The sequence below is a fragment of the Balearica regulorum genome, chromosome 1, assembly GCF_011004875.1.
Source record: "Balearica regulorum gibbericeps isolate bBalReg1 chromosome 1, bBalReg1.pri, whole genome shotgun sequence".
NCBI lineage: Eukaryota > Metazoa > Chordata > Aves > Gruiformes > Gruidae > Balearica > Balearica regulorum.
The window spans coordinates 55,686,797-55,697,888 of record NC_046184.1 but is presented as its reverse complement, the minus strand read 5'-3'; the positions used below and the strand labels follow the sequence as shown (position 1 = coordinate 55,697,888).

Below are 11,092 nucleotides of genomic sequence, written 5' to 3'. Positions count from 1 at the left end.
CCTGGGCCCTGTGGGAGTGGGCTTTGCTGTCAGCGGAGAAGGGGCTGGAGTTTTGGGAGCAGCGTGAGGTTCCCCAGCCAATCCATATCAAGGCCACATAGTTTAATGTATTATTTATTGACAAGGTGGAGGCTGGGGCAGCGGGGAAGGGGAGGCTGGGGAGGGAAGGAGGCTGCTCGGGTTCTGCTGGCAGCGCTGGGATGGTGCTTTGAGTCCGTTGCTCTTCCCCTGCCTGGTCCTGGGGGCTAGCGGGGGTGCCAGGCCCTAGCACGATGTGTCCCCCCATCCCTGGGGGCTGCAGTCTGTCCGGCATTGGCCCCCAACCCCTGAGCAGCACCCCACTCTGGCAATGTGCCCCTGGCTCAGCCTTTTCCTGGGGTGGGCTGAGAACAGCTGAAACTCATTGTCCAGATGAGAGGGACGGCCTGGCCTCTTCAGCGGTGAGGTAAAGCCGACAGCTCTGATCCCCAGCGGAGGAAGGACTGTATGTCTCCCGCTATGACCAGCCGTTGTGGTTTGCGTAGGACCTATGATGCTCTGGTGCACCACACCCGGGGGAGGCTGTCAGCCACGATGGTGCTGGCCGTCAGACAGTGACCTCAGTCTTGCTCTTGGTGGCGAGGTGCCGGTGGGGCTGGCCGTACGGCGGTGTAGTGGGGCCAAAGGCCTCAGGCGGCCCCTCAGGGCGCAGGGTGGCCAGACCGAGCCGGTGGGGGCCGCGGGGGGGGGCCCCCTCCCAGCCCCCCGGGAAGGCTGGGCCCCCTGGCAGCTTGGGGCCCTTGGCCTTGGGTGGGGGGCAGCCCTCGGGCAGCGCTGGGGCTTTGGTGGGCGGGAAGGGTAGGGTGCTGGTGGGGGGCACCTCCGCCCCCCCAAAATGCCTGTAGAAGTCCTCGGGGGCGCTCTCTGTGGGGACAGCAGCACGGCGTCACCCCCCGGCAGGGACACAGCCTGCAGGAGGGATTCTGTATGCTGATTGGCTGAGAAGTGGGGGGATCTTGGCCAGGGATTGGCTGGGGAGTGCAGCAGGGGATCCTGGCCACTGATTGGGTGGGGGTGCTGTAGGGTTTTGGGAGATCCTGGGCACTAATTGGCTGGGCAGTGTAGTGTCCATGGGGGAGCCTGAGCTCTGATTGGGTGGGCAGTGCTGCAGGTCTGTGTGGGATCGTAGATGCTGATTGGGTGGGGAGGGCAGTGGGCCCATGTGGGATCCTGGGCGCTGATTGGCTGGGCAGTGCAGTGGGTCGGTGGGGCAGGAAAGCCGCAGACCCCCTGCCATGAAACAGCTGCCCTGGGAGCCCTGGGGTGCTCGTCCTGCCCATGCCCCTCTGTGAGCCCCCCGCCCCTCCCCACCCGCCTGCAGGGTCCGTCGGGCACATCCCCCCAGCTGCCATCCCGGCCCACCGGCAGTGGCACTCACCTCCACCCTTCAGCGTGGCGTATGCGGCATAGGCAGGGGTTGGCAGGGCCAGGCTGGTGGCCAGTGGCAGGCGCTTGCTGTGGCCGTGGGGCCGCCCCAGCGGGGGGGCAATGGCCACCGCGTTGTTCAAGGGTGGCTTGTCTGGGGAGGCAGAGGCCAGCGGGCGGGGGGCTCAGCAACAGGCAGTGCCCTCCCACTGCCTTTATTCACCCAAGGGTGCTTATTTTTCCCTTACCTGTGCTGTTCCTGGGTGGCCCCCGGGCGAGCCCCTCACCCAGCGGGACCTGCACACCCACCATGAGACCATCCGCGTGCTCAGAGGGGCCGTGGCCCGGCTGCTTCAGCAGGTCCGTCAGGGTCCTGGGGAGGGGGCAAAGGGCTGTTAGAGCAATACCCTGCTCCCCTGGCCCCACCAATGTGCCCCAGCCCTGAACTCCCCTCTTCAGAGGCAGAGCCGGGCAGCCTGGGGCTAGGAAATAGCTGCTGGGAGAAAGGAGCACACCCAGACTCACAACACAGCTTTTGCACCAGGACAGATGAGCGCCCCCCCCAGCAGTGAATTGGGGTCTGGCTGGGGCTGAGCCCTCCCAGGGCCGGGAGTGTCAGCGGGTGAGGGTGGTGAGGGGGATGCATGGCTCGGAGTGGGCTGCAAGGGTATGACCAACTGAGCTGGAGGAACCCAAACTGACGGCAGCTGGAGCAACACCTCAGGGATGCTCCCCCGGGGCAAGAGCCTGGGAGAAGGGGGGGAGAGGAGGCGCCTTGAGTCCCTTCAAAGTGGAGAAGACCCCAAGGAAGGGATTAGAGAGGCTGCCTGCACCTCTTCAGGGAGGAGGATGAACTAGCGGTGGCCTCTGGCGCACGCGCTGTCTGTGCGTAATGCCTTCCTTATAAGTAACAGCATTAAACATTAAACACCATTACATAAGATAAAGCCCTATTTCGTTTAACATTCATGGACGGAGATGCTGCAGTCCCACCGCGGCACACCGGCAGTGCAGGAGCAGGGCATGCTGGTGGTGCCGGAGTGGGGCACGCTGGTGGTGCCGGAGCAGGGTTGCAGCCTTCAGCGGCAAGTCCCGGGTCAGGACGAGATGCTCCTGCTGGTGCAGGGCTTCGCGGCAGAGGACACCCGCCATTCTCCCTGCAGAGACCACCCCTGTGTGACTGTAAGGGCTCAGGGATGTCCACTCGGGGCTTTTTTTGGCTCCCTAATCCCCAGCTCGCCGTCAGCACACCTCGTGCCTCAAAGGCTCTGGGTGGCTCACAGACGCACATCGGGAGCTGTGGCAGGAGCTCACGGTTAGCAAGTGGCTGGATGATAAAACAGCAGATTAAACTCAACATGCATAAATGCAAATTGGAGAGGAAGGGGGGGAATAATCCTGACTTGGCGGATGTGTCAGCTCATGGCTCTGGAGTGCTCAAAAGCCCACTGAACCCGTTGCGGGGAATTGCTGGGGAAGGCAGCAAGAACAACGGGGTGAGCAATGCGTTATGCCCAGGGGTGCAGATGTTCGGGGGGGGCCACGAGGGCTGTTCCTGGGACATTTTCCCTCCCAGTTTGGATCCAGTGAATATCACATGGCGATGGCAAGAACAAAGGTACAAGGGAGGGTTGCTTGCCCTTTGGGTTCATTTCACATCGTTCTTGGGGAGCTTTGGGTAACAACCCCCCTGGGATCACTTAATCTTTGAATGGGCCAACAGGACCTTCATGAAGCTGAACAAAGGGAAACGAGGGAGGAACAACCCCAGCACCAGCATGTACTGGTGGCTGACTGGCTTGGAGGAAAAGGACCTGGGGATCCTGGTGGACACCAAGTTGACCATGACCCAGCAATGTGCCCTTGGGGCAAAGACAGCGAATGGTCTCTTGGGCTGCATTAGGCAAAGCGTGGCCAGCAGGTCTGAGGGAGGTGATCCTTCCCCTCTGCTTGGCACAGCTGAGGCCACACCTGGAGTGCTGGCTCCAACTCTGGGCTCCCCAGTACAGGAGAGACATGGATGTACTGAGGAGTCCAGCAAAGGGCCACAAAGATGATGGAGAGGAGCATCTTTCCCATGAGGAGAGGCTGAGAGAGCTGGGACTGTTCAGCCTGGAGAAGAGAAGGCTCAGGGGGATCTTATCAATGTATGTGAATATCTGAAGGAAGGATGCAACAAGGATGGCACTAGGCTGACAAGAAGCAATGGGTGCAAACCAAAACACAGGAAATTCTGTTTAAACAGACGAAACAACCTTTTTTCCCTGCAAGATGGTCAAACGCTGGACCAGGCTGCCTGGGGAGGCTGGTGCACCTCCATCCTGAAGCTATTCAAACCCCGCACCTCCCCAGGAGCCCTCCTGCAGCTGACTGACCCCAGCTCTAGGTCCAACCAAGCTCCTTTGGCCACAGGTGTTGCACCCAGAGAGGCTATGGGCACAGGGCTGGGTGGGTGGCAGGCTGTGCCCACGCAGGGCGGGGGGGAGGCAGGTCACCCGAGGCCGTGGATGTGGGCTGTCAACCCAGGGAGCTGCTGCCCTGTCAGCTCCCATCTTCCCCAGGGTCCATTGCTCACCAGCCCCTTCCCCACTGGCCGCTGCCTACTCTCGCCTGTCCCCAGGGCCCAGCGCTCAAACAGGCTTATTTCGCCAGGAAGTTCAATGCAATTTGACCTATTTTTTATTTTTTTTTCCCCTCAGGTCTATTTATGAAGCTTGCGCGATCCTTTATCTGTGACTTTTCCTCTCCAGATAAAGCCATCAGTGCTCTTTCTCATAAGCCTGCCCTCCGTGCAGACTGCCTAGGGTGTGTGGATGATAACAATTAACAACAATGGTGTGAGCAGCTCTTAACGAGCAATTTTGCTAAGGTGGGAAGCATCCGTGAGCCCTCAGCACCATCAACAACCAGGCTCACCCCCCTCCTTGCACCACGAGCCGTGCCACCAGCCAGGGCTGCAGCCCCCCTCCCCGTCCCCGTCCCCATCCCCAGGCGGTGCAGTGCAGGGGAGGGGGACCTGGAGGGTGACACCGTGCTGAGGAACTGCTGTCTGACTGTATGTGATTTTGGGGGTTTTATGAGCCCCAGCCCGATCCCCAGGCTGGGGAGCTTGGGTACGGACAGGCCACATCTCCCTAGGTCACCCGGTGGTCTGAGGCACTGAGAGGGCTCCAGGGTGCAGCTTGAGGTGGGGAACACAAGGCAGATGCAGCTTTAAACCTGCACTGTTCATCTGCAACAAAAAACATTAACGAGCAGCACCAGTGATGTCTCCATCCACCACCGTGGCCATGGACGCCAAGTGCATGAGGCCACGTGTGAAGGTCGCTGGGGCAGGATCCTGCTCCCAGCCTGGCTTGCCCGAGCACCACCTCACCCACACGGCTGTGCAGCTACCTCCATGGCAAGCCTTGGTTGTGCCAATGGGTGCAACCAAGGTCCCTCAAACCAGCCTGGTGCGAGCCCTGAGACCAAGCAAAGAGGCAGATTGGGGAGCAGTGACAATGGAGGCCGACAGCTCCATGGCAGGAGCTGGCACGCAGTGCTCGATGCTCCCAAGCCATTCCCAGGGGAGCTGCCAGTGCATGAAATGGAGGTGCTTGTGTGGGAGCAGGACCCAGGGCCTGGCAGAGTACCCCAGCCTGGGGGCTGACCTGCTTTTGGGAGGCCCAAGCCACATGTCCAACAAGCCCAATGGGAAAGCGGCTGCAGGCCCTGGGCAAGGGGACAGGGAGCAATGGGAGGAGACAGGAGTGCCGCCACCGAAGGAGAGGAGAGATGATGGAGTGACGGACAAAGTGACATTGCCCCGAGCTTGAGCAAACTCTTGAAGGGGATGCAGAAGGCGGCAGCTGCCGGCCGAGCACAGTGGTGAGGTTTGGAGCAGAGATGAGGTGGCGGAGGAGACACATGGCACACCATGGCTGCAGGTGGGCTGGCACCCCAGCTGGCCATGCTGCCTCCGAGCCCAATGAGAGTGTCGCCGTTGCCTCCTGGAGGGGGGGGGACATTTCCCACGGCTTACAGAGCATCTGCTTGGGGCAAGGGGTGCCCACCTGTGCAAGTGAGGCGCGTGGGCGCTGTGGGACACCCACCCGCTGGGACTGGGACATGCAGGGATGCACAGGAAGGCTTGGGGGTAGCAAGGTGCCTTTGCAAAACTGGAGTTGCAGCGGGGGGGTGATGGAGCTTGGGCAAAGCATTGGATGGTGGATGAACTTGCCTGGCCGGATGTTACATCCAGGGACAAGGGTACAGGTCTCCCTCCATGCTGGAGCCCAGTCATTTCGCTCTCATCCCCTGGGGAGCTTGGGCAGCACGTCACGACTCGCTGTGCTGCCTGCAAACACCTTTTCTAGGTCTTTTCCACCACCTGCTACTGTGGGCATCGACTGCAAGCACGGCCATGGACTGGGGTGTTGCCAGAGAAGCACCCGATATGGTCGGACACACAGTGGGGCTGGGTTTCAGGACCCCCAAACAGCCCACAGGGACCCAGAGAGCAAAAAGCCAGCTTGGGGGACTCGGCTGCTGCGGCTGCCAGGTCACCTGCTCCTGCTGGCTGTTTTGCCCCTCTCCAGCATCCCCACTGCCCCCCAGGAGGCTGCTCCTCACCCAACTCTTCCCATAGGGATGTTCACCCTATGGGCAACCCTAGCCATAACCCACAAATCCCCTCCAGGAGGGTTTTGCGGAGAGGTCTGCGGAGTGTCTGCCTGCTCTTGTGCAACAGGCGCAGCCAGATCCCAGCAGCCCCCAGGGACCCGACGTCCCCGGAGATCCGGGGCCTGAAGAAAAACACGGGCAGGTGTTCCTGACTCAACGCGGGGTTTGGCCAGGCTGAGCGAGTGCCGGGGACGGGTGCCAAGCATGAGCCGAGCAGGAAGGAGAGGGGCTTGTGGGAACCGCCATAAGGCCCTGCAAGAGGAAGGCAGATGGGGAGGGGGACACATACCAGGTAGCCACAGCCACTTGGGTGCCCACTCCCCTGGGTGGACCAGCAGCCAAAGCTGGGAGCAGAAGCTGTGTTGGAGGTTTCAGGACAAGCTGGACAAGGGCTCAGGTGTCTCCATGTGGGAGGAGCTGGTGGGGTTTCTGTGCCTGGTTGCTCTTCCTGGGCTCAGACTAGGACCAGGACCATGACAAACAACTTCTAGAGGTGCAGAAGTGGTTGATCTCCCCCCCGCCCAACCAAGCAGGAAGCCTGCAAGCAGCGGTGGCGGGAGCCATCCCGGGGCAGCAGGCAGCGCTCCCCAGGAGCAGAAAAACCCTGGCAGGAGGAAGGGATGGGAATGGAAACGAAGCTGGCTGTGCAACAGGGAGCTGGCCCAGGGCCATGATGCGGTGCCCGAGGAGCAAATGAGAAGCTCCTACCTGAGGCGCCGGGAGGGAGGCGAGGTGGCACTGCCCGTGCCTTGGGCTGCATGTGGCTACAGGGGTGAGGCAGCTAGAAATAGCCTCGCTCTCTCAGCAGCACTGAGGCGAAACATATTGCCCGGGCCAACCAGGCACACAGCGGGATGGAGGTGACAGTGTCCCTTTTTGGATGCCCGTGCTGCGTACCCAGTCCTTGGCACGGTCTCCATCCCGGGAGGCTGTGCCAGGCTGGTGCCTTGCCCGGTGCCTGGGGCTCTGTACCCGATACACCGCTCCTGCCCTGTCTTGGCTCGCCAGGCAGCAGAGGTGCTCCCTGACAGTCACTGTCCCCACGGAACCAGAGCTGCTCGTGGCTTACAAGGAAGGACACGGGGCATGGGAGACGGCAAGACCTCTCCTGGCTTCTGCAGCAATGGAGGTGCCCTTCTGATTTCGGGGTGAGGAAAATTCACCTTTTCCCAGTCTGTATGCCAGTGCCTGAAAGATCTGCAGCTTCGGGGAGAAAAGGCACTGATCTGCCCAAACTCATTGGGAAAGTTTGGACTTGCATGAGTGAGAGGGAGGGGGAACATGGAGTAAGACATGGCTCCAGCAGCACAGAACTGAGGCTACCTGCACAAAACACACCCTCCCCCCCACACCACACCACCCCCCCCCCGGCAAGTGGCAGCAGTCCTGACGGCAGCTGGTGATGGGAGAAGGCAAGACCTGCCGGCAGGAGATGAGGACCCAGGTCCAGGCGTCCCGGGGTACCAACCGCTCCCCAAGTGTAGCATCTCCTTCCCAGGAGGGGGGGGCAGACCAAAGAAAGACACGGCAGCAGGCGAGTGGAAGGGGAGTCAGGAGGCAGGGAGGCTGGCGGAGGCCGTATTGATCCTGTCAAGGTGCCAGCACTTCCTCAGGTGACACAAGGGGGAGGCGTGGGTGCGCAGTGGCACGGGGGGGCCGCAGCATGGATCCCCCCAAAACTGCTTCACGTGGCTCAGGAGGGCCCTGCGACCCCCATCTGTGCCTGGATGTAGTCCTCTTCTAAGCAGGGGGGTCAGCCTCTGCTCCCTGGGGTGGGTGCAAGGAGTGGGGTGGGTCTGGGATGGGGTGCAGCAGGTCTGGGGTTGGGGTACAGCACCCAGTGGCTGCCCAAGCCCCAAGTGGGCAGGGGAGGGTGGGTGCCCCAAAGGAAGGAGAGAGGTTCCCTGTGCTGGGGGTGCAATCAGAGCAGCTCCCAGTCATCCTGGTGAGATAGGATGGCCCTTTCTTCTGGCCCTGCTTTTTTTTTTTTAAAGCCAAAATCCCTGAACAAAATGGCATAAAAATGGGTTTATTGCCAGGCTCGATGTCCTCACTGGGAAATGCGAAGTAGAGGATGCACGCCACTGCTCAGCGAGGTGCAGGATTCGGCTCTGCCCCTGCAGCCCTCGCTGGGTCCCCTCTCCATCCCTCTCCCTTCGATTCGGGGCAGCCATGGCATGACCATGGCACAACCGCCTTAGTGAACCTGCCCCAGTTCGGCTACCCCTCTGTGTGTGTGTGTGTGCACACGTGTGCACACACATGTGCATCGCGTGTGCGCCGGGGGGAGGCCAAGGAGGGACAGCTCTGAGTCAGAGCCGCAGGGGCAGAGCTGTGCCGAGGAGGTTGGAGCTGTCGGCAGCCGCTCCGAAGTGTTAAACTCATTGAATGTGATCGGTTAAGAAAAGTAAAAAAAAAAAAAAAAAAAAAAAAAAAAAAAAAAAAAAAAATAAATGAAAAGAAAGGAGGGAGAGGAAAAACCCACCTAAGCGGAGGAGCTGTACAACGTGACGCCGAGGGGAAAGCGAAGCAGCAGAGCTGCGGCTGGGACTGGGGCCACCAGCCCTGCCCTCCCTTGCCTGGCCTTGCCCGCACGTCCTGTCCTGCCCCACCCTGCCCGGCCCTGGCCCTCCCCACCCCAGGCTGGAGGGGGCGTCACCTGCCCCTCCTGCCTGCCCCATGCACCCCAGCGTTGGGCACACAACCCCACTGCCCCCGGGGAAGCCGGCGGTGCGCCCTGCAGGGCTGAGGCCGGGTCGCTCATGACACCTCAGTGCTAGGAGAATGGGGGGGCTGTGTGGCAAGGGCAGGGGGGTGGACAGGAACGGGGCGAGAAGTGTGTACCTGGTGTGGGAGGGAGGGGGGAAGATGCACCGATGGCCACGGGAGCTGGGCAGGAGCGGGGGGAGGCGCAGGGGGTCCATGATGCCGAGGTGTGCCTGACACTCCGACCTCCCCTCCGCCGGCCCCATGCACAGCCCTGGAGGGGACCGAAATGCCAGGGGCTGTAGCTGCAGGGTGCGGGGGGCTGCCCAACTTTGCGCTGGAAGCTGAGCCCCAGGGGACATGCAGCCCAGTATCCCCCTGCAAGGGCAACGTCCCACCCCAGTGGCGCCTGTGCACACCCATGCACACGGACACAGACACGGACATGGACACCAAGGAGGCGCAGCAGCCACGGCGGAACTGTCTTTACCATCTCCTCTCCCTCCTGCGCTGCCAGCGAGGCTGAGCCCAAGGGGACTGCAGTCCCGAGTCACCCCACGCAGTCGGACCCAGTCTTGCCTCCCTCACCCAAGGGGAACCACAGGTTTTGGGGAGGGGAAGCCACGTCCTGTAGCTGCAATTCCACCTACCCCACTGGCTGGTGGGGATGGCTCTCCGGAGCTGGGGACAGGCCACCTCAAGGGACGGAGTAGGTCATTTTGAGAATGTAGAAGCACCCCGTTCTCATGGAGGCTGTCCTGGCTGGCAACCCTCCCTGCCAGGAGAGGTTGGAGGTCTGCAGCCAACCTCCCCCCCTCCAGTATCTCAGCATGCCAGAACAGGAGTTTTGGGGATCACGTCATCCTCTTAGCAGCCCCAGGATGAAGCTGGGGCTCACCCTACACAAGGGGCTCAGGACACAGGCAGCCACCCATGGGGGGACCGAGCGGGGCAGGTGGGGGGACCGGACCACTTTACCTGGAGACGGTCATCTCCGTCTGGGGACCCTGTGCCTTCTCCAGGCCCAGCTTGGTGAAGATGCCCACCAGCACCATGATGGCCACCACGCCGCAGATGATGTAGACGATCATGTTGGTCTTGTCGCGAGTGGGGTCCTCGGGGGTCTCGTCCACCCGGGCGGGCGGCTGGCCCGTGTTGACCCAGTTGGGGGTGTCGTAGTTGGAGCAGCCGCTCTGGTCCAGCCGCCCGGGCTTGAACTGGCAGCAGAACCGGTACCCGCAGGTCCCGCAGCAGTACTGGTAGATGCCGGCGTTGCAGTTGAACGGCGGGTCCCACTGCCCCATCACGTCGTAGTAACCGCGGCAGCGGTCTCCCCCGGGTGGTGCCGCCCCGGTGGGCGCGGGGGCCGTGGTCTCCGCCGCCGGTGCCTGGCTGCCGTTCCCGCTCTCACCGGGCCCCCCGGTGCTGGGCTCGCCGCTCCACACCCGGCCCGGCTCCAGCAGCACCAGGCAGCAGATACCCACGACGTAGCTCGGCTCCATCCGCCCGCGGCTCCGGGGGGCCATCCGGGAGAGGGGGCGAATTAAAGCCGCTCGCCCAGGACCGGCCGCATGGCCACCGAAGAGACCCCTCGGCGGAGAAACGGGCTGGGATGGGGGTGATGGGGGGCAGGCAAAAAAAGGGGGGGGGGAAGTGGGGAGGGGGAAAAGTGCGAGGGGACGTACCCCCTTCCCGCCTCTCCCCAGATCGGCCGACGGGCAGAAATTCAGAGCAGGAGGCGAGGCGGGCGGCGGGGGAGAGCTGCCGCTTCCCGCCGGCCGGGGAGGGGACGCGGCGGCGGGCGGCGGGAGCGGGCGGGCGGGCTGGGGGCCGGCGGCCGCCCCATCCCCGCGGCTCTGCCCGCGCCTCCCGGCACCGCGCTCCGCGGAGGAGAGAGGCGAGGAAAGAAAAGGGAAAAGCAGCGAAAGCCCTTCGCACCAGGGCGGGAGGAGCAGGAGGAGGAAAAGGAGGAGGAGGAGGAGGAGGAGGAGGAGGAGGGCGGGGGGAGGGAGCCGACGCGGCCAGCGAGGCGCGGGGGGCTCGGCTCCCCCGCCGCCTGACAGCCTCCCGAGGAAACCGGAGAAGGTCTTTCAACGAGTCCTCTGCCAGGCTCCCCGCCGCCACCGGGCGGCAGGACGCCCGCCCTCCCCGTCGGGCCGCCGCCGCGGGCGGCCGGGCACGCATGGCATCGGCCTCACGCTGCCCGCCCGCCCCCTGAGCAACACCCCCACCCTCCCGGGCAGGAGCTGCGGGGCCACAGCCTGGCACCCTGGGGTGCAGGGCGGGTGTGTGCTGGGAGGGTGTGGGCAGGATGCAG

The 11,092-nt window shown here is 62.9% G+C and overlaps 1 protein-coding gene across 1 annotated transcript; it reads right to left on the bottom strand.

Moving 5' to 3' along the window:
• Positions 1-125: 125 nt before the first annotated feature.
• SHISA8 (shisa family member 8) lies at positions 126-10,697 on the bottom strand. Its single transcript, XM_075751246.1, has 4 exons — positions 9,754-10,697; positions 1,653-1,777; positions 1,418-1,558; positions 126-903 (listed from the first exon to the last, which is right to left on the bottom strand). The coding sequence occupies exons 1-4, from the start codon at positions 10,299-10,301 to the stop codon at positions 587-589; spliced, it is 1,131 nt and encodes a 376-aa protein (XP_075607361.1). The 5' UTR covers positions 10,302-10,697; the 3' UTR covers positions 126-586.
• Between the last annotated feature and the right edge of the window lie 395 nt (positions 10,698-11,092).